This window comes from Polyodon spathula, chromosome 17 (assembly GCF_017654505.1).
Source record: "Polyodon spathula isolate WHYD16114869_AA chromosome 17, ASM1765450v1, whole genome shotgun sequence".
Lineage (NCBI taxonomy): Eukaryota > Metazoa > Chordata > Actinopteri > Acipenseriformes > Polyodontidae > Polyodon > Polyodon spathula.
Window position 1 is genome coordinate 369,321 of NC_054550.1, and position 27,398 is coordinate 396,718.

Consider the following 27,398-nt stretch of genomic DNA (forward strand, 5'->3'; position numbering starts at 1 on the left):
TGACATTTCCATGTGGTGGCTAAGTCAGCAGATCGGTCCTTTCAGTGCCCGTTTCAGTCCTTCTGAACTCGGGAGTTACAGAAAGGTTACCCCCCACCCCCCCCCCCCACCCCACACACACACACACACAATTCACCCTATTGCAAGTGTGCATACTACTGCATGTCTTGGAAAAGCTTGGAACTTGTTACCCTATGCATCAAATCAGGTATTACATTGGAGAGAACCTAAGAATACAAGTGTGTAACTGCAAAGAAACAGAGACTGGTGTGTATATTTAATATGGTCAGTGGTTAAAACAATGTGGCACTGAAATACGTATTGTCCACTGGACACCTTATTCTACACTAAGGAAACTATTGGTAGAATCATACATTACAGCAGTGTACCAACCATAATGACACACACAGCAACTTGTTAGGATTCTTCTGCTTAGAACTGGCTGCAACTGTAGCCTCTCTAAAATGCACATGCTAGAGCCCGGTGTCAGTCAGAATGATGCTCAGCTCTTTGGTCCTCATAAGGGGGTGAATTGCAGCTTGCAAACAGACTTGCCTTAGAAGTACTGTAGACCACACATTCTCATATGGGAATTTTTTTTTGCTCCAGGCCAACTAATGGATCAAAAGGGAGAAAAATGTAACAGAAAAACCCAAGTCCCTTTTTGTTTTAACTTCAACCTTTAAAATTAGCTGCATGTGTGTTTTCAAAATGTGCAGAGGTGACGAGTGCTATTTTTACAGCTTTTGCCAACAGATCAGAAAATGCAGTCAAACTGCTTATTTGCAACATTAGACCAAAGCTGCTTAAAATCTCAAATACTGTACATTTAAAAACACTTGGGTAAGAATCTAAACTATTTCTACATTTCCAACTGCATACTAAATTTACATACTGTACAGCTCACTGCATGACAGACTGTAAACATTATCAGCCTAACAGTTTAGGCCTATAAAAATGTATTTGAGATTGTAAGATTAAAAAAAAATATGCACCATTTATTTAAATAATCTAGTTTAAAGTAGAAATGATTTAACTTAAAAGTACAGTACATGTTTTTTGGATACATTTGATTATATGCCCTACTGAAGCAACTGAATAAAATAGGCTTGTTATTTTAAGACTGTATATCTCAAAATCAACACCAAAAAAAGCCAAAGGCTCAATTTCTAAGACTACTGTATACTGGATTATGTCATGTGGTCTTGTAAAATTAGACCCTCCTGCAAAAATTATATTTACAGTTGTGTTCTTAATCTGCCTGTTTATCTTAAATTGTCACCAAATCAAAATTTGGTTACCATAGTTACCCAGAATCCTGTTTCTGCTTTCTCCTGCCCATGACACAACTAATAGACTGTAGCACCGTCAAGTCTTTGAAAACAAACTAATACTCCATGAATGAAAACAGCTGCATGTTTAAATGGCTGTGCTTTAAAACCTGCCACCTATAACATATATTGCAGGCCCCTTCTAGCACAAATTCAGACCAAATCAAGTTGTTACTGTTGCTAGACATCACATGTCTACAAAAGGGCAAATGTACATGCGTGGATTTACAATGGGTGTTAGTCAGGAGCACTGCATCTAAAATCAGGTAAATATACTGTATGCAGTTATAAAATTATGGACAGAGGGGTGCAGATTTGTGTCTATTCTCCCACCCACAATATGTCAATGAAATGGATTCAGTGGGCTTGTCAAAATGTAAGACTCCACTGGGAGGGAAAACGAACACAGACATACTGAATGTCACTTGTTTATGTACGCTGTGTTTATGAACATTCAGTTCAGTCTTTCCTCTGCGCGGGGACTGGACATTCCCGTCCGAGTGACTCACACAAGGAGGCTGTACCTTCGACTTGTTTTGAACAACTGCCGTTTGGTATTCAACACACTAACAGACTACATATTTGAGTAACCTGGAATACGTACATACCGAATGACTCTCTAGCACGGGACATTCAACAATGATCTGAATCTAAAGTCAAATCACCACCTCTATGCTGCAAGGACACAGGTGTCAAGAAAGGCCAAGGAATGTCAGAATAATTTGGACAGACAAATACAGATTACAGAATTCTTTTAAGTTGTTTACACAAGAACAGAGGCACACCCACTCCCAAAACAGAGCTTGTAATTTTTATTTGGCCAACTACACTATAAGGCTTTGTTAAATGCTTGTATATCTGAAAATAAATAAATAAAAATAATAATGAATAAACTACAAATTACAACATACTGCACTTACTGGCAAGAACTGTGGAATCCTCTTTTCCAGGTGAAAGCATTTTACCAACAATTCTTTGGACAAATTTTTCAACCACAATTCTCAATTCCCAATTTAAGGGCTAGCCTTATATAAATGTTTTGACTTATCTGGATAAAAAGGGCAATGTACCTCAACCCTTAGCAGTCCATTTATTCAGCGCTTGTCAGGCGCATCAGGTCGAATTTATTTTCACACGTTTAATTTTTTTTTTTTCCTCTCTCCAGAGTAAAACAGGTTTAAAAGGCACTGAATCACAAAAGGACACTCAGTATTGTATCGACAGCCAAGCCCCACCATTGTTCACATACCTCTTTATAGATTTGCATACTGATAAATCCTCTCCTGATCACTCGTTTTAATAACCTCCACCATGCTGTTGGACGCTGTTGTAAACGAGCTAATTATAGCTCATACGGCCTTTTTCCAATAGAAATTTAAAATAAATAACACTAAAAAGGGGAACCGGCAGGGGAAGCCCCCCACCCCCACCAACCAACTGAAAAGGCAGCGTTTTAAATGGCGTGGCTGACAGCATTGCTATGGCTAGAAGTGAAAACAATACGGCAGGGAAACGGTTACAGTTTATTGGACATCGCCAGTAATGTAACCTGACTGAAATGATCATGGTTTCTGGGACAGGAGGCTTCAGCTGTGCGGCAGCTTTGTAACATTACTGCTGTGTTGTGTTTTAATACATAAAGACAGCATCCATATACCCCCAGATTATGACACCGTCAGTATTATAGAAAGAAAACTCAAGTATGACACGCACATGGCTTGCCACCTCAGTAACACCATCTGGGGATCATTATTTCAAAGCAGCTCTGAGGTTGCACTGGTAGAAATTCTTCCAATTTTTTTTTTCATAGGGCGTGTACTGTGTAATAAAATTCCCTCATCTTATCTGGCGTTTAAAAACAAAAACTAAAAAAAAGTGATCAATGTATTTCTCTCAAGGGCTATATACACCCTGCAATGACAGCATGCCATGCATAGCAAAATTCCACTACTGAAAGCTCTCCACCACAGCCCCTCAAATGCTTCAAGAACAAGCCTATAGAGTGCAACCACAATATATTTGTATGCATCATAGCATTACATTGTACGTGGCCTCAAAAAAAAAAAAAAAGCTTGCAAAGTGCAAATGTGGTTTTGCTTCTAGCCAGCTACAGAACATTAGACAGAAGCATGCTTATGTAGAACTACTGCTAATTTAGGTATAGCAATAACTGCAAATAAATATATTTTTGCTCTAGGTTGGATTTGTTTTGCAGTAAGCCAGCATTTATTTTGGGGTTATTATCTCCCCGTGTTTAAATAGTGTTAACAGTTTAGTACTATCGGGAGTGTCAGGGGTTGATTGTGTTCTTGATTACAACCTCCACTGACTCACAGTCCTAGACACAGAACATGGGGAGGTGATGCTTTTAAATGACAGGATGAGGTAATGCTCCTCAGTCTATCAGCACAGTGAGGTAATTGCTATCAAGGTATTATTACAGGAGTGTTTGTATATTACAGTGTGGAGCTAAATGCTACTGAAATGTATGAGGGGGGTACGCTACCAAAACCAACCCCCCCCCCCCCTCCAAGAAGTAACTTACAGTAATACATACAACATTGACAGGAATATTTGCAAAAAAAGGTTTAATATGACCCAAAATATCTTGAGCAACCATATCTGTTTAAAGCCTGGTTCTTATACAGATTTAACCCTTTGCAGTCCATTTATTCAGCGCTTGTCAGGCACGTCAGGTCCAATTTACTTCACACGCGCTGTTTAAAATATATTTCAGAGTAAAACAGGTTTAAAAACGCATTGAATTGCAAAAGGACACTCAGTACTGTATCTCCAGCCAAGCCCCACCCCTTGTTCACTGTATTTTTCGCATACCTCTTTATAAAAGGCGTATACTGATAAATCCTCTCCAGATCACTCGTTTTATCACCAAACTCCTCATTAATGCGATCCAAGTCGTCACTTTATTTCTATAACATCTCCTAAAGCTCTGCAAATGTCCGTGATATTCTTTGAGCGCTGGATGCAGAAGCAGGTATCTCCTTTATGTCCGTGTTATCTCTGTAGTGCATGGGGCTTTGAGATACGCCCTTTTTTCGGTCTCACTCGGTCATTGAAAGGTTTTCTCTGCTTTTTCCGGAGAAAAAAAAAATGACTAGAGACCTGTGCTTTACGATTTTTTGATGATGTCGGACAAGGTCCAGCATCAGACTGGAACGGGAAAACTAATGTCGGACCTGGTCCGACACAGGACTGCAAAGGGTTAAGGGTAACATTATGATGAGATTAAGCAATCGCATTTAATTAACTGTAATCACCTTTTCTACAACCCTTTCGTACATTTCATTATAAACTAATCTACACAGTGATTAAAATGTTTTACTGTTACACAGCTTCAAGGTCTTACTAAACCAGATACGGACATTTCATGGATTTTTAAATCAATCCTTGTCAAACATTATTTTTGTACTATTTTACTAAAATATTATTTGGAAAACAACTTCGTAAAGGATATGGGTCTCCCAATACACTGCACATTTAATGTTTATATTAAAAATACAAAGGTTTTAAATATGGCAGTTTATATAAACACTGTTTTGGAGTAAAGCTACAATGTAACGGTCCAGTGCAAAATATTACAGCAAACACATACTTCAGAAATGTCATGTTGATTTGAGAGGGGAAAAAAAAAAAGCTTTTTATTTTCAAGCGAGTGCTACTGTCCAACTGGGAAAACTCCTTGATGTTGAGTTTAAGAACATCATGTACTCTTGTCATTCCAACATACTTTCACCACCCTGCTCACTAAGAGAAATGGCAAGCATCAAATTTTCCTTTCCTCCACAGCACACAGTATAAACCTCTCTCTTAGATAATTAACTGTAGACTGTTTGCTATTACATACAAACAACAGTGTTTACTTTAATGCTATAGGTTCAAAGTCCAGGCGTGCCCCTGGTAACTAAGAGAGCAAGTCTGATTTACAAGGACGAGATACTCAAAGTGCCGTTTAAAAAAAATGCACGACGAGCATGTACTGTGTGCGGCTAAGATTTAATTTCGTTTACCGGGAAAGAGATACACAGAGCCCAAGCATAAGCTGTAATGTTTCAGAAGGAGAGCATTACCTCATTTGCCAGACCTTAGTTCTGACAAGTAGAATCAATAGGAACTGCTGCACCCACTATTGTCTGCAGCACAACCTTATCCTGCAAACTTCAAAATCAATATTCTCTCTGTGCATGCTAAGCTTAGGGCTCAGTTTTTATTTATGGTCACGTGATCTAACCTTTAAAAGGTTATAATGAGCTAGGGCTGTCAGTTAAGCCTCCAAATAGCAAACGATTAATTGGGCACACAAAATATAAAATCGTTCGAAAAACAGGCATCGAGTTCAGTTAACTTGCTTTTCCCAGATTTAACATCTTAATGGCTTGTTGCAAAAAACGTTAACCTGTTTTGCAAATAGTTTAATTACAATTTAATTAAATCTGTTTAACTTCACTCGCTATTTGCGTTCAGTACGAATTAAAAATAAGGAGCTGCCTTTTTTTAAAACATTTTTTATACATTATCAAAGAAACGTAGACCCCGTTCACACTACTATGCTGGCCCAGGCCCGGCACATATTTAGGCCTGCAACCTGTTGACATTTGCAGTTTAAGACGCCTTTGCATGTTCACATATGTGACTGAAAAGCACGCCTAAAATGTGACTAATTGCTTTTAATAATTTTTTTTTTTTATGGAACAATAGCTTGCACTCAGAATGGAAGAGCTATTAGGATATACAGTATTTCTTGATTTGTATCAGATGCTTTATCAGATTTTTTTTCAATGCTGCACAGTAGCAGTGTTATGGTGTGTGTGTGTGTATATATGTGTATATATGTGTGTGTATGTGTATATATATATATATATATATATACACACACACACACACACACACACACACATATATATATATATATATATATATATATATATATATATATATATATATATATATATATATTTTTTTTTTGGTACCCCGGTAGTCTATACGGCAAAAAAGACCGAAGGTAAGTCTCCGGATAGCCAAAAAAAAAAACGGTAACTTTCCTCAAAAAGAGTTTTGAAAAAAAGAAAACGAAGGTCTCTTTTTCTCATTTGTTGATCTCAGGACACGAAATGTAAAAAAACTGACATTTTTTTGACAGGGTCCGACATCAGACTGGAAAGGGAAGACTAATGTCGGACCTGGTCCGACATAGGACCGCAAAGGGTTAAGTCCTGATTTCAAGAGTAACCTTCGTACTGTTGATTTGATGGACAACGACACCCTTTCCTTCTGCCAGTTCTGGTGTCGATTCAGCACTTGTCTTCTTTCTATTCCTTACGGATATTATCTTCAAATATTGCTAATCTTTGTTGGACAGCTTTTTGGGTCTTCCAGTCCTGGGTTTGTCAATTACAGATGCTGTTTCTCTGTACGTGATCATGCTTAAAATCGAGTGTTAAAAGCTGAAAAGTGTGTTGAAAAGCTATTTCACTCCATGTATTTCCTTCTTTATGCAAGTCAAGGTTGTTGCAATAGTAGAAAACACTACTGGAGGCTTTGAGTAAATTATTGATGCTCATAATGCATCAAAGAAAAATGCAACATGCCTAAGACTTTTGCACAGCAGTGTATGAAGGCTGGCCCTGGTCCTAGATTGCAGGATTGAAAACTGTGGCCTAAATCTAGGCCAGATCTGGGCTGCCTTTTCTTTTTTGGAGCTTTCACATGTGAGAAAAGGCCTGGGCGTCTTAAATTGCAAGTGTGAATGAGTTCATAGTCTCAATCAAGTTAAGGGAGAAAAACCTAAAGTGAACTTGTTTCACAATCATCACTTTTCCAAGAGTTTAATTTAACAGAGTTGGCTCAAAAACAAACAAAAAAAACATTTAAAAAGTAAAAATGTTTACCTTAGGATTCTATCCATTCTATTTTTAATATATTAAAAAAAAATTGTGATTAAATAAACAAGCAAAAAAATTGTAATTTTGCAATACCACTGTGACTAAAAACTGCTGCAGTTATGGACTTCCACTTGGGCACAACAAAGTAACCTAAAAAACTACACTATATTAAGTTTCGATTCAACATATTTTGTTGAATCAAAGCTTGTAGTTTTTTTTTTTATTTTTTCTGCAAGCCACCATACTTCTCCTGTAATGCAATCCACACATCTCAGCTGCTACCTAAATTATTCACAGGCCACAGCGTTGGCTCCACTTTGCAGTGTTAGATACTAACTCAGCTAATGGCATAGCAGCTGGAAGCCATGCCAATTGCTAAATGCTTAAGTACAGAGTGAGAAAAAACCCCACCCGGAATTGAAAAAAAGGGCAAGACCTCCACCCACTAAACCATAAGTCTGCAATTCTGTTCAGTCTACCCAAGGTTACTTTGTTATTTTAATTTAATAGGAAGGATAGACAATGCTTACAGAAAACAGGTCGGTGATCCAGGTTTAAAAACACTTCTGAAACTTCACCGATTCAAAGTTTGGAAACTAGTCGTTGCCAAACAGACGTTACCTCCAGCTCTGAACAAGACAATGTTGAAATGAACTCTGCCCAGACATGCCACAAAACTAATTAGCAACAGTATTATGCGTGCAGTATATACAGCAGGAATACATCAATGAACAGCACTTATTTGTCTAAACAATACGCTATCATTGAAGCTTCGTTCAGGAGCTATTCTGTACTGAACAACTTGACACATGCTCCAAAAGCTTTTAAATCTTTGGTTTTGGTTATAATGTTCCCTTTACAAGTCAAATAATGTTGAATTGTAGTCACAAGTAAGATGGTCTATTTAACCTTGCCAGATTATATATAAAGCAATGAGTGTCTTTCAATAATTTAAATAAATAAATCAATAAATAAAGAGAGTCTGGCCTAATAAAACAATCTAGCTGGTGCGGTACAGGTAGGTAAATGTAGTTCACTCACTACAGTAGTAGTGGATGTTGCAGAAGCATTTCATAAAATGCAGGGGAACCTTAACCCTAAAATAACCTCTGACAAATAAATTTCCCCAAATTAGCAGAATATTTTGGCTGAGGAAACTCCAAAATAAAAGAAACGTGTGACAGTTATGTTATTCCGTTTCAAAACTACCACACTCACAAAAATTGAAATAGCACTAATTGCATTTGTGTTTCCTCTAGAATGTCGGTTTTTAACACATCCTTCACAAAAAATGACTCCTAATCCCACAAATGTAACCTCGATTGCTAACATGTGTTACCCTAGAGCCAGATGTAACTTTTTTTATATGCATATCATGTACTTAGTTTTTTAGCCTAACCACAAGAGACAAAATACACTTATTGAATTGAATGTGGGAAATGGGAGGGGAGCTGAATTCAGTTTTATTCCGTTAGTACTGGGAAATTACTGTAGGAAACAGCCTTGCCCTTATGAATGTGCCAGCACTGTGTCCCACAGTACAATCAGAGACCGTTGTAGATGCCAGAGTTTATCCCTATCAAATTTTGTCTATTTAGGCTACATTTTGCCCTTTGTGTTTTTGTTTTTTAAAAACCACATACTATAAAACATCTGTTAAAAGTTTACAAGTTTAAAGTCATGCTACAGTACATGGAAAGTTGATAGTCCATCCAATTACCGGAAAACCAGGCAGACACCATCAGCACTGCAAGATTAAATCAGCAAACATAAAACAATGTACTTGTTTTGACACAAATCAGTGTTTTATGACCAGTGAAACACAGCAGTACAGATGAGCACATCATTTGGTATTGCAAGTATACACAGTGTACATACCCAGATGTTTAAAACTTCAAAATGCACATTGTAATTTAAGCAATTGAATAATGATTAGCAGCTATTAGGTACTGTATTCTACTCTTTTACTGTTGGGTTGTTTAGTATTCTGGATATTTGTGTCTGCATGTGAAATAGTGGAATATTAAATTCCGCTTGCGTATAAAACAGGATTATCCAGAAGACTTTTTTGTAACACGCATACAAGCAATACTTCAGTATTCGCGCATGTACAGTAAACATACTGAATACCTGCCAGGTTCAAAATTGCCACCACATTTCTTAAATTATTTATTTAAATACCCTTTTTAAAATGTTCTCCAGGTTGCTGGTAAAACTGAAAAGATAATATCACCAATTTTCAAAAAGGCTCAGATTTAACTAAATTGCTAGACTATCCCCAGGCTAAATAAAATGCACTATACTTATCATAGCATCAGTATGTTTAAACAAACAAAACATCCTAGCAGCAGTGGAGATAGTGTCTACATAAACACATGGATTATTTGCATCTGCTGTCAAACTCAGTGCAGATTAGTATACATTTTCAAACAGGTGAACAAAATGTAAACTTGACATGTTTTATTCAATTTTAGGCAAGTACCAGAGGTTATAGCTTGGGGTTACACAATTTCTATGTTGAATTTGAGCTCTAACAGATACACATTTTTCTATAAACAGTATTTGGATCGTACACCAAAGAAACCAAGATATACTATGACACATACAGTATTCCATACACCTCCTCTCTTTCCTCGATCCAAATTCAATTATTGATTTAACACTGAACAGCTTTCCTCTGCTTCATTCAATGAATATTCTCTTCTGTAAAGTCATACAAAAAGAACAGCTGACTTTAGAACATGCTGACCTTGAACAAGTAAATGATCTTGCTAGCATTTAGTTCTGTCTTATTTCATTCCAACAGCAAGACAGCTTCACCATCTATAGTAGTCAACAGGCTCTGGCCACCTCCCATTGACTATTTTAAGCAAACCCACCGTATATTTAAGTAATGCACCAGGCAGAGCAGTAGCACGATATCATATCATGTCATAGTAAAAGTAGGGCCCAATGGAATGTTAAGCACTCGTTCTCTCTGTCTGGAATTAGCGCAGCACCACCACTCGGGGAAACAAGGCTATGCTTCCTGTTTACAATTCCTACACTGAAAGTTACAGCTCTTTAAAAGGGACAAGTACTACTGCTTTAAAAAGTCCTGTGTCTTTGAGCACTGAACAAACCTGAGTGCACTGCCAAACTTTTGATGCAAGTAACTGCCTGTGCAAGGGAAAAACTAAACCTTAGAAAATTAGTGAGTCACACCAAAACTGGATTTGCAAGACAAATTAAACTTGGTCCGATATGCTGTAGCAGTTGGGCTATCACTGTAACTGAACTCCAAAACAGTCGATATTTTAGGGACCCATTCTCTGGTGCACATAACAGTTAAGTTTCTATACGGAACACTCTGATCTAAAGATACTGTATGGGGTCTTAAAAGAATACTGAGCTTAGCCAACAATGACCACAGCAATCATACACCAAGGAACTTCCAATAAATCACAGAAAACAGTGCAGTTACCAGAAGTAATCTAATTTACCAGCAAACAGCAACAGAGTTAGATTAGCACCTCTAGCAAAGGCACATTAAGAGCCGCCATTACTGCGAATCAGGCAGAGTCTCTGGCTGGCTTGACAACAGTTTCAATGTTAAAGTTGAGAAAATGTCTAGTTTTGTATCCCGACCCATATTCACCTACGTTACAAGGAAGAAAAAAAAAAAAGATGTGGAGGCAAACAGCTTAACAAAAGAAAAGGGTTTTATTACATAACATCCCAGATTTAAAAAAAAAAAAAAAAAAAAAAAAAAAAGCTGTTGAACCACAGTCGGCATACAAAACAAAACTTTGAACAGAAGATTTAAAAAACCTGAAGCAAAGCAGTTATATACAACAGTATCCCTGTTTGATGGGGCAAGCAAGGCAGGGAGGTTATTACAAGAAAAGTGAAGTCAACTTCTGAGGAAAGTCAACAAAACATTATAAACTGTAAGCAAATGACCCAGTGATGCTCCATGTATTGCTGGTGCGACAATATTGTGCTTCACAACCCTCTGTAGGTCCTGCACATGCTGCCTCCAAGACTAGGTGATTTTAATGAAGTTTTTTGTATCCATTGAAGATTTTGGGGAAAAGGGTAATAAAAGGATAGGATTACTATGAAAGACCATATGTATTTATTTAATAAAAAGACTGAGCTAGCATCAACCAGACCATTTGTTAATTTGTGAATGTTCTGTACCAACCAGAAACCAAATCACCCTATGGGACTGGGGGTCTGGCCATTCCACAGTATAGTAATGCGGTCTAAAGCACTTCCAGCAAGTTCAGTGCTGTAGTTTGTTTTCAGCAACAAAGAATACTGAACATCCGCTACCCCCCCCCCACCCCTGCCAAATTTACAGATACAATATCCAGTCACTGTAAAGAACCCACGTACAACAAATTGTATTAGTCAATATATGATTAAAACAGAATCGCATTTAAATACTAAAAAAAATGACAAAACTGTTTGAAAACTAATGACCCTTACCAGCCTAACCCTTTTCGACTTCTGGATTCATGGAGTCAGCCAAACTTCCACACATATTTTGAACAAAAGAACAGTAAAGCACATCTTAACAAAAACAAACAAATGCCTACAGCCCCTAGGGTAAGAAAGACATTGTTTGGTACAAAATAAAAATAAAAAACCCTGCATTTCATTTTTCAGATAAAGGACTTGCCAATCTACTGGAAAATTACCATTTACAGAAAACTACTTGCTGACAACTCATAATGCAGGTACTTCAAAAGTACATTTTTTTTTTTCAGACTATCATTTGGAATGTCCCCAGAAAGAACATTGAAATCACATCAATCTTCTGCTATTTTTGACAGCAGACAATGTATTCAGTGCTAACCAACACACAAACTACACTTCCTCCCATATTTAAAAAATCCAATGCTAAATTTTATAGGGCTTAATTACATAACTTTTGAATAGGGGATACATATTTTTACAATATACTGGCGGTTTTAAGTCAGTATAAAATTATACAAAATGATATTAAAACAAGAACATACCACATTTGCAATACCCCTAGACAGAGCAAACTGCTTTAAATGGAGTTAAGGTTTCCAGACACCTAAATTCCAGTAAGTATACATTGCTAAACTCTTTTGAGGGACTATAAAGAGCTTATCAATTAAAAGCACTGTGTATAGCAACATACAATCAACAACAATAGTCTCCCTATTTAAGAAGGATAAAAAGGATTACAACAAAGTAAATGGAATATGCTTTTAGTATTCAGAGATGTGTGTATGTGGACAGCGTGTCAAACATTCAAATATAATGTAAATAAACATTACTGGGAAAGTATCTAGAGTTTACTATTATGTTTACTACGAAAACCAAACACAAATTGATGCATTACATAAAAACCTTGCTTAATATAATCAATGCCATCACGCACATTATTTTTTCTTTAAAAAACTGCCGAGTCCATGAGCTATAAATATTCAACTTGGACTAAAATGCAATGCAGAGTGAAACATGACATTTGCAAAGTACAAAGACTAAACCCAACAAACAAGCCCTTATTCGAAACCAATTCCATAAAACTGCTTTTAGCTGATGAACAGAACCCACCCCCACTCTCCCTCAAGACTCACTTAGAGCTAGGGCTTTAATAAGGGGTACATTTTGACCTCTAAAGCTTTGGAACTCATTACTGAAGGAAGGTTCAAACCTTCAATGGTACTCATTTGCATAACTTACTGGCGACGCCACCATAGCTACCAGTTTAATATTTGACTGAATATCCTACCTTACAGGTACGCTATACAAATGGAATAAAAAAAAATAAGCTTTATTTAACAGTTCCAATTAGTCAGTCACATTTTAATAATAGGAACTTGCTCTTGTCAAGTGACCACTGACATCAGTTGTGCCTCCATGACACATCAACAGTCACTTGCAGTTATCATTCAATTTTTTTTTTTTTGGTTGTCTGGGGCATTTAACAAAAAAAATCCCAAAAACAGCAGAGGGGTTGAGACACCTTCCTTTCAGTATGAAATAAATTATGAAATTAAAGATTTGCCTCTGGATATCACGAGCTGGAGGAGGGAGGGGCAGACAGTGCTCATTTTTTAAAATTAAAATGATTAGTGTTGGCGTATATTATGTATGTTTCAAACACATTCTACCATAACACTTCTGTTCCACTGTCTAGTACCTATTTTACTGAAGCATAACAACCGCTATAGGTACCCCCCTCAGTGCTTTGGATACTATCCCCTGCTTCATACATGGCAGCGGCGCCATATAGAGATGCTCAGTATAATGACTTGGTAGAGGATTTTAACACAGCAACTTTTAAGTAATATGCATTATACAAATCAAAACATCAAACTTTGCATGCGACTGACATTTAATGTGTGATTTACAGTTCAGTATTCACACATTATCAAACGGTTTCTGTTAACAGGAAAAAAAAAAAAAAAAACACCGTACAGTGCGTGAATGTCGCCTGACAAACCTATGAAGGGTTAAAACTAAATTCCTGGCTAGCGAACGAACCTTCGAACACAGTCCTACTTAGCTTTGCATCTGCATTACAGGCAGTTATATTCAATCCTACAAATGAATAGTCTGTCTGTGTGCTTTCTGGTAATTTACCACAGGCACAAAACTTGAGGCACCTATAGAATTCCTTTGAAAGATGCTCTGTTATTATTGTAATACATTTTATCACAAACTATACATCACTTACTTTAAATGTTTTGTACTTCATTTAACTCAATGTATTTTTTTAGCTATGTATATATTTTGTCATTTATGTACATTGTTTTATATAAAGTGCTCTTAGACACCTTTATTGATGTGAAGTGCGCTACAGTATAAAGATTGACTGACTGATTGATTTACTTGGCTTTTAAAAAAAAAACAGTAGTTTGACTGCATGTTTGGAGAAATGGAAATCTAACATTACCCAAGATGAGAAACATATGACGTTTAAATTGCGAGCTAGCACTTGCCTGATGGAGGGGTACATTGAACATTCAGCTTAAATTATTATTATTATTATTTTTTTTTTTTTTTTTTTTTTTTTTTTTTTGTTTTTTTTTAAATATAAAAAACACTAACCAAGTTTCTAATAGCGCAAGTAAACCATAAGAAAGCTCAACATCAGAATCTCACTTAAAGTTTGTTGGTGGTTTCAGTTGGTATGCATGAACACTGTTCAAATTCTTTAACACAGGACTGTGAAAGCCCTGGAAAAATCCTATTGCTCACTAGCACTGAGCTTAATAAAGCAAGTCAGACAGATTAAAGCAACACCAAATCTATAACATGACACCCTGACCTAAGGCTGCCTAAACAAAACAATGCTCCTGTACTAACTTCACAAAAAAATAAAAAATAAAAAGGATAGGCTTTCCCACACCCAGGATGAGGCATAAACCTTAAGCCAAGAGAGTATTTATTATTTGACAGGAAATAAACTATTGACATTTGTCTAAACTAGGGATGGGGCATTTAAAACAGATTCCTATTCGAATACACAGGGTCCAAACTGTGCACTTGATTGATTACCTTCACTCTAGTCCCTGTTCTTACGCTCCCAAGAACAAAAAGGCAAATGTGTGTGTGTACTGCAAGCAGACAGCATAACAGTGTAAAACGGTAAAGAAATTTTCACAAAAGGTTCACGCAATGTACAAACAATAATCAAGACGAGACTTCATTCAATACTCTTTTTCCTTTTGTTTACTGAATTAAAATACAGAACTCAATGAGCAGCATCATCACAGCACATAGCTCTTCCAATTAAAGCTACAGTAGCATAATGCTAATTCTAGCAAATAACATTCATAAAATAATGTGAATAGTGCAAATATTGTAACCTGGCCAAAACAGAGAATTCCAACATTACAATAGTTTATCATTACTACCAATTACAACTAGCCGTTACAGTACTGACCTCGGATGAATAACTTGCTTTGTTTATTCACTAACTTGTAAATAATTCAAACTAAGGAATATACATGGTTGAACTTTTCATGGTCCGTCTAAAATGTTGACGTTGTTATCAATTGACAAAGGCAGGCAACAATACATGTTTTACACTGAACTGCAATCCAGATTAAAAGAAAAACAAACCCTTTTCCAGCTCTTGCTTATTAGTCACTGTTGTTCTGCTTAGCATTTAGTAGGTCTTTACATACATCAGAACATTAAATCACCTTTCTAATTTCAATGTGACCCAGGTTTAGTACTTGCTATATTTATTTCAGTTCACACATTCAAAATCCACCGGTGCCATGCGCCCAGAAGCTGTTTCACTGCCTAGCAACAGCAGAAGCTGCTGTATATAGTCATTACAGAAGAACTCAAAACAGGGTTAACATTAGCTGAAAACAAGGCAACACAATTGGCAACAATTACAAACTGAACACATTTACTGTAGAATTTTGCTGTTAGAACACTGCAGAATTAACTCGGACCCTTATGTTTAATATATTAAATCTCACATATCACACAGAGCTCTGTCATTTTGTAAACTGTCGCGCAACTTCTGGTGAAGCAGTAAATAAGTGCAAGCTATTTTTGTAATTTCTAGCGAATACAAACATTTGATTTTTGTATCCGATTACATGTCAAAAAATATTTGTTTGAATATTTGGATATTTGTCCCTGCACAAATTATAATATACAATTACATTGGAATTGTTTGATAAAATTGGAATTACAATACTAAGTTGCTGAATTACAACTATGGTGCAGTAATTCTAATTACAAATATACTTAAACAACTGCCTACATTGACATGTTTAAACAACCAATAATCAGACACAAATACAGAAACATAATAGGTAACTTTTTTCAAACAAATGGGGTCACAAAGTTGAAAATACAATGATCATGACAAATAAATGCATAACTGAACTATAATTCATTGATTACATAATTACAATCAGAGGTATGCCAAGGTTCAACTACAATTACATTGTATTTGTAATTCAAGGTTTGCTAAGGGATTCATATTTAAAGTGACATTTGTTCCTATATGTTCCAATTTCTGTTTTATTTCTGACATCAACGTAAATACAGATACCTGTTGATCTGACCTGTATGCTTTTGTCTGCACTATATCAGCACAGCATTTCACCTCTGATCTCCCTTTGTTTACTGGCTTAATAACCTGGCCAAAAAAAAAGATCAAAGTCAATTCAAACTGCCACACTGTATTATCAACAGTAAATAGCCGTCAGTTTGATTTTAGAGAGGGGGGGAAACCCCCACCCCCCAAAAGAAAAAAGAAAAAAAACATTGCTGTGCTGGGGGCTTTTCTTTTGTGAAGTGTTATGGGGTGTTACTCTAACATTACACGGATCACAAGAATTGCAGACCTACTGTAAAATTAATTTATGCAAAACATCATATCATTTTAGCAAACCGAAATAACCTGCCTCTTTCATACCGCATTTCTTAATCACAGCCGAATCAAGCTAATTAGACAGGTTTGTACATTGCAGTCTGAGGAGATACACATCTGCCTGCTTCCACCGAAACGGATTTAGCCTTGACTATTCCCTGCACTTACTCATATACTCCAACACAAAACTAGACTGGAAGAAAAATAAAACATTATACAATGACTAGAGAGCTCTCCATTACAATACTAAAAGTCATCTGATTTACTGTGAAGCACCCCCAAAAAAAAATCTAGGCTATACCAATTAAGCCAGACGTCACTCCAGCAAGAGAGAGGTTTATAGCAGACTACAAGGAGAAACAGATTTGAGTCTAAAGGACTTTTGTTATGCAGGAAATAGCAACAGGAGACCAGTCAATTCATGTCCCTATAAAGATAACCACATATTTTGTAGGACGTCAACATGGCATTCACAGTTCATTATAACACCCAGATGCCGGGTTTAAGCAGATAAGGATTGCTAGCTCTGCTCCCCGACTGAAGGCTGTTAACCCCCTGAAACCATTTAAAAAGAAGACAAACACACATTAAATGCAAAAAAAATAAATAAGTCAGTTATACATACGCTCTACAAAGCTAAGAGACTTTCTGAAAATACTTTAATCTTTTTGTGAAAATAACCTGGTCAATTAAACCTTCTTTTAGGGCGACAACTGCCTTACAAATTACTTCCATTGTATTTATAATAAGTAACATTGATAAAAAAACTAATTTAAAAATGCCCTTTCATCCCATCTGTGATGTGCACCTACCTGTAGTACCGCGACTGCAAATATGTGGAGCAGACTACTTTGGAAACGTGGCTGGCAGATCCAAAGTCTATTACTTTCACCCTGTAAGGCTGCCGGACAGGGTCCACTAGCATGATATTTTCCGGTTTAAGGTCCGCGTGGATGAGTCCAAGGCTTTTCAGTTTTTTCAGTGCGGTGGCCACCTGTTGCAGGATAGGCCTGATTACCTTCAGCGGCAGAGGGCTGAACTTGTTCTGCTTTAAGAAGTCATACAGGTTTTGCTCCAGCATCTCAAACACCAGGCAGGTGTGATTACGGTGCTGGAAGCACTCAAAGGCCCTCACGAGGTTATTTTCGTCTGCATTCTCGCTGCTCAGACGGGCCAGGATACTCACTTCGATTTGCCCTTGTCGTGCATATGAGGGGTGATTCTTGAGGATTTTGATGGCCACAATGTCGTTCGTGCCCCTCTTCCAGCACTTCACCACCTGACCGAAGGTCCCTCGACCCAGGAAGTCCAGGACCTCGTAAGTATTCTTCATGGAGCACAGCACCTCGTGCTGCACCAGGTGGTAATCCCCATCCCCACCAGCGACACTCTGCTTTGAGGCGCCCACTACTGCGGCCGAGTTGCCAGCGTTCGTTTGCAACATTGCAGGCAACATGGACAGTTCCTCCACAATCTGCATGGCACTTCCTCTGTTCTCTAACTCCTCACTCTTACGTTTCAGCCCGCATTGCTGCACGCTGTCCACCAAGTTCAAATCTCCTCCTCCTGCTCCACCACTACCACCAGCGTCCTGCAGGGGTGCCCGGTCTGACGGGTGCTGCTTTACCTCTGCTGTTCCTGGGTCCTCCTTCACACCTCTTAAGGCAACTGCTTGCAATGCAAAGTTCTGCCCACGGGGCTTGCTGTACACAGAGTCTTTTATGTGGAAAGAAGAGTGAGCGACGTTTGTAGGGCGAGCAATGTCAAGGGTTCTACTGTTCAAATAGGTCCGTGGGTTGGCTCTCTCATGATACACGCAACTGCTAGGCTCTACTTTGAGTTTCTTCACACTACAGAAGGCACTTGTCTGGGTTTGATAAACATGTGGTGGGTAGACCAAGACTTGTGAGGCCATACCTGTAAGTGATGTAGAAACAAAAATATATTGAAATCAGGGGGGTAAATGCAAGTAAATCCACTTTCCAGAATTTTCAACTACCAGCATCAGCATGCATTGGGACACAACAGAAAAAAAAATTACACCACACTCAGAAATGTAAACAATGCAGAAAGCTGGTTAGTTTTCAAAGCAAATGGTAAAAAAAAAAAAAAAAATACATGTTTGGATTCATTCCTTTCACATATTTACTGTATATAGTGCTTACAAAATATGCATATATATGCAAAAACATAGTGCTGGCAAAATATGAAGATGCATAAGGGTGTGTGTATCTCTAATGTAGTCTCAGCCCCTGGGCTAAATACCATGGCCTGTGTGGACAGTTTCCCAAAACTTAAACGGCTTAGTAAGGAAACTGGGAAACATACAGTTGCAGTCTGATACTGGGGGAGCGACATGTACATTATGGAAGGACACTTACTGAATGACTTACTGATAGAACACAAAAATTATACCTCACGAATGTTTATATTGGTCAATCATTTTAACACAATGCACTTTACAGCATATGCATTATATCTGATCTTTCAACATATGGTTGTAAGTCGCTGCCTATTAGGATATGTTATTGGGCAAAGCTATTTTTCTTTCAAACAAGAAGAAAGCAAGCATACTTGCCAGTGTCCTCCTAGCTTTTCATGAAATAACTCAGCTCTGGTAATTTTGGGCAAGATCAGATCATTTTTTTTCTAATAATTATAAGTTAATTTATTGTAGTCCAATACCAGACAACACACACACTCAGATAGTAGACTGTTTGATGTGATAATGTTAGTACAGCAAGAGTGGTTAACAATGAACTGCTGCCATCCTAGAGTGAATGGAAAAAATGAACCACTTCAAAAAAACTGCATCCAAGCCCCAAAAACAGCATCACAAGGCTCACTTAACCTTTTAGACAAGGTTGCTTGGCAACTCCTTTGGGGTCTCTTAGCAACTAATGTTTCTATTAAATATTTTACGGGAAGAACAAAAAAATAAATAAAAAATAAATGTAGGTTGGAAAGGCTGGCTTATAATAAAAAATCTCAGCCAGTCAGTTAAGGTTAAAAACGTCATATTCCAGTTTTTGATTCTTAGACGTACAGCGGGTGTTTCCAGGATGTAAATGGCAAGCGCCTACAGAAGTAATTGTATCTGAAGCAGAACATTGAAAATACAATCAGTGTGGTCTTATTTGTTGATGGTTAAATATATAAAAGTTGTTGCTATTAAACATGTACTCTTTTTTGCAGATTTGAGAGCATATTAAACACACACACACATATATATATATATATATATATATATATATATATATATATATATATATATATATATACACACACACACACACCCACCCACCTCTTGGATTCTTACTGTTTACACTTACAAACAGTTATTACATAGGACACTCAATGTAACCTTCAGTTAACTACATTTAATGCATTTGTACCCAAGCCTGATCTAGTACTCTCAGCTGGCTTGGTGCCTAGTTTAAAAAGCCTAACCTACTTTTCTTGCAGGACACAATCCAGTGATCCAATTGGGTTAACATAGTAGACAGATAAATCAGCAAATGTCCATACTGCATTGCTGAATGCTACCGCACAAGATTAATGTTGCTGGACTACACACACACACACAACGGGGGTTAGTAAATAAATTAAAATCATCATTAAAAAAAATTCTTTAACAATTAAAAAAAAAAAAAAAAAAACGTGTACCTATTCTCGATAAGGAAAACATTTCAGATTTGTCTACAAACATACAGAACATTAATTAAGTACCTATAACTACTTTTAGATAACAACTGTGGTACTAACCACCAACATTCAGAAAGGTTCTCATATAGACAGTCAGTAAAAGCTGTTTATGCAAAGTTAATGTTACAGGCTGAAGTAAAGGCAAATGATAAAGAAAACCTACCTTCCTGTACTGCGAGTCCCTTCCATTTTAGTCTTGTTAAATAAGTCTTTTTGCTGTACTGCTGCAACCCCAAGACGCACACAGTAATACCTCGAAATCTCACTATCGCAAACTACAATCAGATCACTCCCCATATACACTTGGTATCATAAAGCTACAACTCTCCACACAGCATCAGAGCAGCAGGTAGTGCATTTGAAACTACAGTACAGGGAAATGCCAGAACACATGACACTGCACTATTCAACAAGTAAACACGTGACCCCTAACCACAATGAAATGAGATAGCCAACTTCCCCTTTACAGGGCTTACTTATTATGAAATATGTAGCAATTCATATTCAAAAACACACCTTTAAAATTAGTATCTATTTTAGTATATATCTGAATCCAGACCCAAGCTAAACAATGAAAGCAGTTTTGTTTTTTTAAACAAACACTTCTGCAACCATGATACAAATGTCCCACTGCTTAACTTGGGGAACAAGTAATCCTTTACATACTGCAAAACATTAACAATGTGCATTACCAAAATGTTACTATAATGCAGACATTCAAATGCAAATCTGGGTTAATGCAGAGCAAAAAATTATAACTGTCAGACGGAACGGTTTCTTAATAAAGCTAGAAATAATCGACTCTGGAGGTGGTAACAAATAAGGTATCCCTTCAGTTTTTTCTGTTGCACGTAAGATCACTGAGTTGGACTTTGCATTGGTGTGAATATCAACTATAGAAAAAGCCAAACTGTTAGCCAAAGGACAAACCACTTCCCTCCTTTATTTTATACATTTCGCAAATATACTAAAATGCCAACCTATATGGGCCACAAGGGTTAAGGCTTCCTGAATTTGAGAATTTTACTCGCACCAACATTTCACAACTGGTTGTCCTGGGTACAAAGCAAATGATATAACCATCGACTGCCTCATCGCTTACTGTAACTGCCAAGAAGAGCTGGCACTAGTAAAAAAAAAAGTATTTTAAATCCAGCTTTATGGGAATAGTGATTTATTTATATTTATTGTATAAGTCGAATTTCTGGTCATTTTTAGGGGGGAGCGACTAATACACTGGTGTGTTTAATGATAAACTGGTAATGTGTCAGTGAAATACAGTACTCCATTTGTCACTAGTGACATTGTTTTTAAAATTGTATACTTTGATTTGAAAAAACAGACAGAGTGCTAATGGGCATAAGTGCCGTGCTAATATTTATTATGATTATTACTTCCCTCAGTACTTGATTTGAATAATTCCAGATCATGTTTTTAAAAACACGACCCTATTCAGTTTAAATGGCATTCAGGACATAAGGTAGGCTACTTGTATTATTTTTTGTTTAACCTTTGCATACTTGACATTACAAACGCTGAAATTTACTTTAAATACAAGTAGGTGTTTTGCTTCAATGTTTTTATTGATGGTATGTCATAGTGCTATTTGTTTTTACTGCTATGCAAACTGCCCCTCTTTACCACGGTTTGCATTTAATACAGCGCATTCACAGGTGTAAAGAAATTTATTTATTTTAAAATTCAACGTAGCGTTAAATAATTTCAATTCTGACATTTTCCCTTTTCTGTTTGTATTGCATATCGAATATATATTGTGCTGCTTAAAGAAATGCAGTGCTAGAATCAAACGTTCCAATGGACATTTGAAGAGAAAAATGTGCGAATACAAAAAACGCTGGCATTAAAAACTCAGCAAATAAACGCTGCAGTGTGTTTAGCCCTTTATACAACTGTTTTTACAGTAACTCTTATTGTTCACTAATCAATGGTACAAGGGTCAGAGAAGAAAAACAAGCAGCCTTACTTAATAAAATCAAGACAGATTTCAGTGTGTTGTCTTATTAACGGCTTGCCTAATGGCCCATAGAGTACAAATTAACAACTAGCTAAAGGCTCCTCCTATTATGGTGCAGGGTGATTCAAACAGTCAAAGCTAAAGTAGTACAAATTAGCATAACCTATTTATACAGACATATATAATGGTTGTTTCAAATGACCTTGAGTAGAGGGTTTTTTCGGTTTTGTTTAGGTTTGTCACATCAATATTGCAGCTAGCTGGAAACAAAATAAAGCACGTCAACATTCATTAGCATGCACCTTGACTGGAGCCATCTTCTCACCAATGTAAGCGCTTTACAAAAAATACCTTAGTCCTAAGAGCCGAGATACTGAAAAAGGAATGTACCCTATACATCCATTTTACAGTGTCTTGGACAACATTCAAAACTAACAGTTTTTTTTTTTCTTGTTTTCACTCATACATTAACCTTCTCTTTAGTTTGATTTACAAAATGTTGACCTTTGATGTCATGTAAATAAGACAAACTTACTTCCATTGCTACCAATTCCAACCAGAAAAGCAAAAGTGGCGCTTCTAGGCATTATAAACTGTTCTGCCATCAGGGCTGTACAGAAAAGCTCTACTTTCAAGAGAGCTGCTGAGTGATTTGTAGTGAGTTTCTTTCTTTCCTTATTTATTTAAATCACGTGCATGGTTGTGAAATATGATTGGTTGTTACACCCTCCTGACTTTTTCCTGCGATACACAGGCAGTGAATTTAAATATGTCAGCTATATGTCCTGCTTCTTACAACACCTCAGCCAAGGTCTATTCCAGCATTTACGTGGCTTCGCTTCTGCTTTTAAAATAACTACAAATGAGACGACTACTGCAATTCTTCATCGGTCATTAGCAAAGCCGTTGTTTACTAAAGATAATGACAGATGACGAAAAGAACTGACACCACCACCAGGGTCAGCGTAATCGCCAGAAATTAGTTAATTCTATAGGGTGATGCAAAACTTTTGGCCATAGCTGTATACTGTATATAAAAGGCTAATAAGCTACAAAGAATATTAAACATTCACAAAATAAATACCTAATCTCATACCGTCGGAAGCTGCTGAAGTGGCAGGTTATAGTGGACATGACCATGCGCTCGTCACATTCACGTATGGCCTTGGTCATAAAATATTTACCCCTGTTCTATTTTAAGAGTGTTTTTTTGTTGTTTGTAAAATAAAAATCCAACTATGAACCTGTATGTAATGTGATGAAACGTAAGATGTACAGGTACATTAATAAGACCTTGTTCGTCTTGTTATTGTGCCATTGATAACGTGGTACGCCATGACTGTACACAACCGGTGCAAACTGTACAAGACGGAAAAAGTCCTGAGGGGAATGAGAGAGGCCTCCAAATGGTCAGTCATGTGGAAAGTTTTTACTTTGCAATGCACAGTTGGTGCACCCAGGCTGTGCAAATATTGGCATAGCCAATAGTCTTAATTGAAATTAAATAAAATGCACTTTAAAGAATTGCTTGAGTAAAGAAGTAAAATTCAGGGCCTCTAAACATGAAGTATTTTCAATCTGCTTCAGAATTAATACACAACATTTTCTAGCAATGCAGGACTGACTCTGGTAGCAAGAACCAGGGTCAGGTCCCGGGTAGCAGCGTCAGTGTGAAAGGGTCTTAAGAAAAGCACCAATCAGCACAAATCCCAGCAGCTGTTTCTTCACTAGTTTCAGCCTAACAACACCAATGACCCACACTTGATTGTCAGCACCTGATTTCTGAGAGGAATCAATCAAAAAACTGGTTAGTGCAGCACTAGTTAGCACAGATGGGGAGGATGTAACATTAATAGAACTGGTGTTTCTTTCCTATTCTATGTGTGTTGCAAGAATACAAGGCCGTAGCAGAGAAACAATTCTAAAAATACAGAACTTGGGCCGTAGAGAAGATAGATAGATAGATATATATATCACACACACACACACCAATTACATTTGTTAGGTGAAAAAAAAATACTGTGGATGCCGTGTTTCTTAACAAGCAATATAAAACATCTGCCATTAAAACAGTCCCAACTACAGGCACAGCACTTTTGAAATAATGTGCTTTAGAAATTAATTGGGGTCATACTTGAACAGCAGCATAAAACAAAAAACATTTGTTACTTTTGTTATATAGTCCAATTACATCAAACGAATAATACAAGGTGTCTCTCACCCTGGTCCAAATACAAGCATGATGGTTGTGTTACATTGCAGTAAAGAAAAGTACATAATTCTGCAGTTAATGAATATCATTTAATGTCTTGTTAAAAATGGAGCACATAACCACTGTACAGAACAATTACAATGTGCACAGGAAGCGGCTGGGCAGCGAAGCAGTTGCACTACCTGCCCCAAGAACCGAACGGCAGGAAACAGTTAACTCCAAAGCCAGACTGGTCACGATTGATTCCTTATAAAACACAGGATAATAAGGGATTAAAAAGAGACACTAAGCATGAACCGGAGCTAGTGTTGCTTTCTCCGTAGTCCTTAAAACCCTGCGTCAGGCATACTTGTTTGCTATGCGGTTTTGCAGAGGCATTGAACTGTTACGGCCTTATTCTTCACCATAGTTACTAATGAGATGGCAAACAGAAAAGGCTCTGTCTTCGTGCTTTCTGTACTTAGACGGCAAGCACATAACCGTGTGACTTCACTATGACTCCCATCATCCCTAAATAGGATAATTAGTACACAGCGCATTTTTTTTGGGGGGGGGGGGGGGGGGGGGTGATAGCCAAGGGTGGTTTGAAGGCTGGCCTGCAATCAAGATATAATGAATTTGTATCGGATCCACCGAGACCACAAATTTAAGTTTTGTTAGCTCCATCACAAGTCAGGCGGAACAATCTGGCTTCCACTAGCGCACGAAGCTTACTTTGAGTAGATGAGGCTTATTTTCAAAGTTGCACTACTCCCTTTTAAAAGTAAACACAATCATACAGAAGCATTTAAACAATGTATACTTAATCAAAACTAACATAATTAAGTATGTTTTATTCTGACAAGCACGGTGTTTATCACTGTGCAGACTTAAATATTAAAATGTTAACTCAGTGTTCCAAACAAACCAGCGTCAACACGAGTTGTGAAATTACTTCACAATAACTACTAAGAACAAACCTGTAAAACATTAATTATACACCCCTAAATTTATTGGATAGCATAAGTTTATTAATAACCAAACATTTATTTTGTTTATAAACGTTTAATAAAATAAAAAACACAAATGTATTTAAAAATCGTCAATGTATTTCAAAATCAAAGTATAGGAATACCTTTTTTTTTTTTTAAATTTACACAATTCTTCAAAAACACAATACTAGTGATTTAACAAGACAAAACTACATGTTCGATGTCGATATCTTCTTCAGTCGCTACCGACCTATGCTGTGGTACCAGTTCTTTCCAAACTACTCAACTTCGCTTAAAAAAAAAAAAAAGTAAAACAATTTTAGGAAACGTACACAAGACAGAAAAAATATCTGTTGTAGATATTAAGTCATGCCTACAACATAATATTGTTAAATATTAGTATAAAAACCAGCTTTTAAAAAAAAATAAAAGTTAGGGGTGTTTACCTTATTCAATGCAGCGGTGCAATCATTTTGTTTTTAAGAAACGCGACCCAAAACAAACCACTTACCTTCACAGATAGTAACAATTGACAGAATCCACAGCTTTTCTGAACATGTTACGGAGTTATAATGTGCCCACACCATGCCCAACTTGCTTATGCTGCTGCCATCTTGTCCTGTCCAACACGAGAAACCTCTGTCGACAAAACCACCACCTCCCTAATTTCCAACTTCAAAAAAACTCACGTATAAAAACACTCAGCGGGGCCAGGCCAAGTCCAGCGGGTAGCTAACGAGTTCTGCTTTCGAGAAATGTGTCTTTGCTCTTGGTTACGTGGGCCTGAAAGCCCATGTTTTGATTTTAAGGAGGGACTGACTGTCCCGTAAACACCCCTGTTCCTACCTTCTCTTTCCGTTTCTCAAAATCTATCTGCTGCGTGCGGAATGTTTGTGCAACTGTGGAGTGAGACCCGAGCAGTCGATCGCAGAGCACATCCAAGATGCAGCGCCACCAAAGAACAACATGCGGATTTACAGTCATGCGTGTTGCCTCGTCCTGCATGTATGCGTTTAAAATTGCTTTTGTTCTGCTCAGTTGAATTTTTTTTTTTTCAAGAATTTTAAAGACTACAGAAAGAGCGGTAATAAATTCCCATCGCGTGCTTTTTTTTCGTACTCTTAAATCCTCACATCAATCTGTAGACTTTCAAACAATGCCAAAAAATGTATTGACTGCATCTATTAACCCAAAATATTCCAGCAGAGACAAATACATATGATTTTATTTCAAATAACTATCTCATACGGGTAACTTCAAGAAAGCTGATTCACACGCATATTTTGCATCAATTACTTTTGAGTTTCATATTCCTGTTAAAAACATAAATACAATTAAAAAAAGGTAAACTAATACTTATTGAAATGACTTATAAATGAAACTAACTTCGTGTTTGCATGGTACTTTTTCTTTAAATACAGTGGGTTACATGTTTAGCAGTGTACCTTTTATCACACTAGTGAGGATGGCATTAGAAAGTTAACACAAGAGGCCAAACCACAAGTTTGTCTTTCCAGGAAATCTTTGGTGTGATAATCAAATAAACAAATTATTACTTTGGCAAAAAGCCTTGTTTATATAACTTCTTGTTTGTGATACCACAGTGGTAAACCTAACCTCCACTGGGTTTAACTGATAAAATGTAAGCCTTCTGTTATGATTGAAATGGGACAAATCATTAAATAGGTCCAGTTCTGTCCCTTTCGGGTGATTTTCCCATGAAGCAATTCATGACATTCCCAAACATTCTTTTAGGTCTCCTTAAAATAAACATTATTCAGTAAATCTTATTTTGCCATGACTTTTATTTCTATATTGCTTACCAAAAAAAAAAACTGGCATAGATTGAAGAAAGAGGCTGAAAAGAAATTGAATTTAACAAACATGTTATCAGAGGAGAAAGCTGGCATGAATTTCAGTAACCAGGTGCAGTGACT

General features: G+C 37.0%; 1 protein-coding gene across 1 annotated transcript in view; it reads right to left on the reverse strand.

Moving 5' to 3' along the window:
- LOC121330190 (homeodomain-interacting protein kinase 3-like) overlaps window positions 1-26,348 on the reverse strand; it is a 41,184-nt gene extending 14,836 nt beyond the window's left edge. The window contains 2 exon segments of the mRNA XM_041276530.1: window positions 17,411-18,515; window positions 25,973-26,348. Of these exon segments, the coding sequence (XP_041132464.1) occupies window positions 17,411-18,515; window positions 25,973-26,048 (1,181 nt within the window). The 5' untranslated portion in view covers window positions 26,049-26,348.
- Window positions 26,349-27,398: the final 1,050 nt, after the last annotated feature.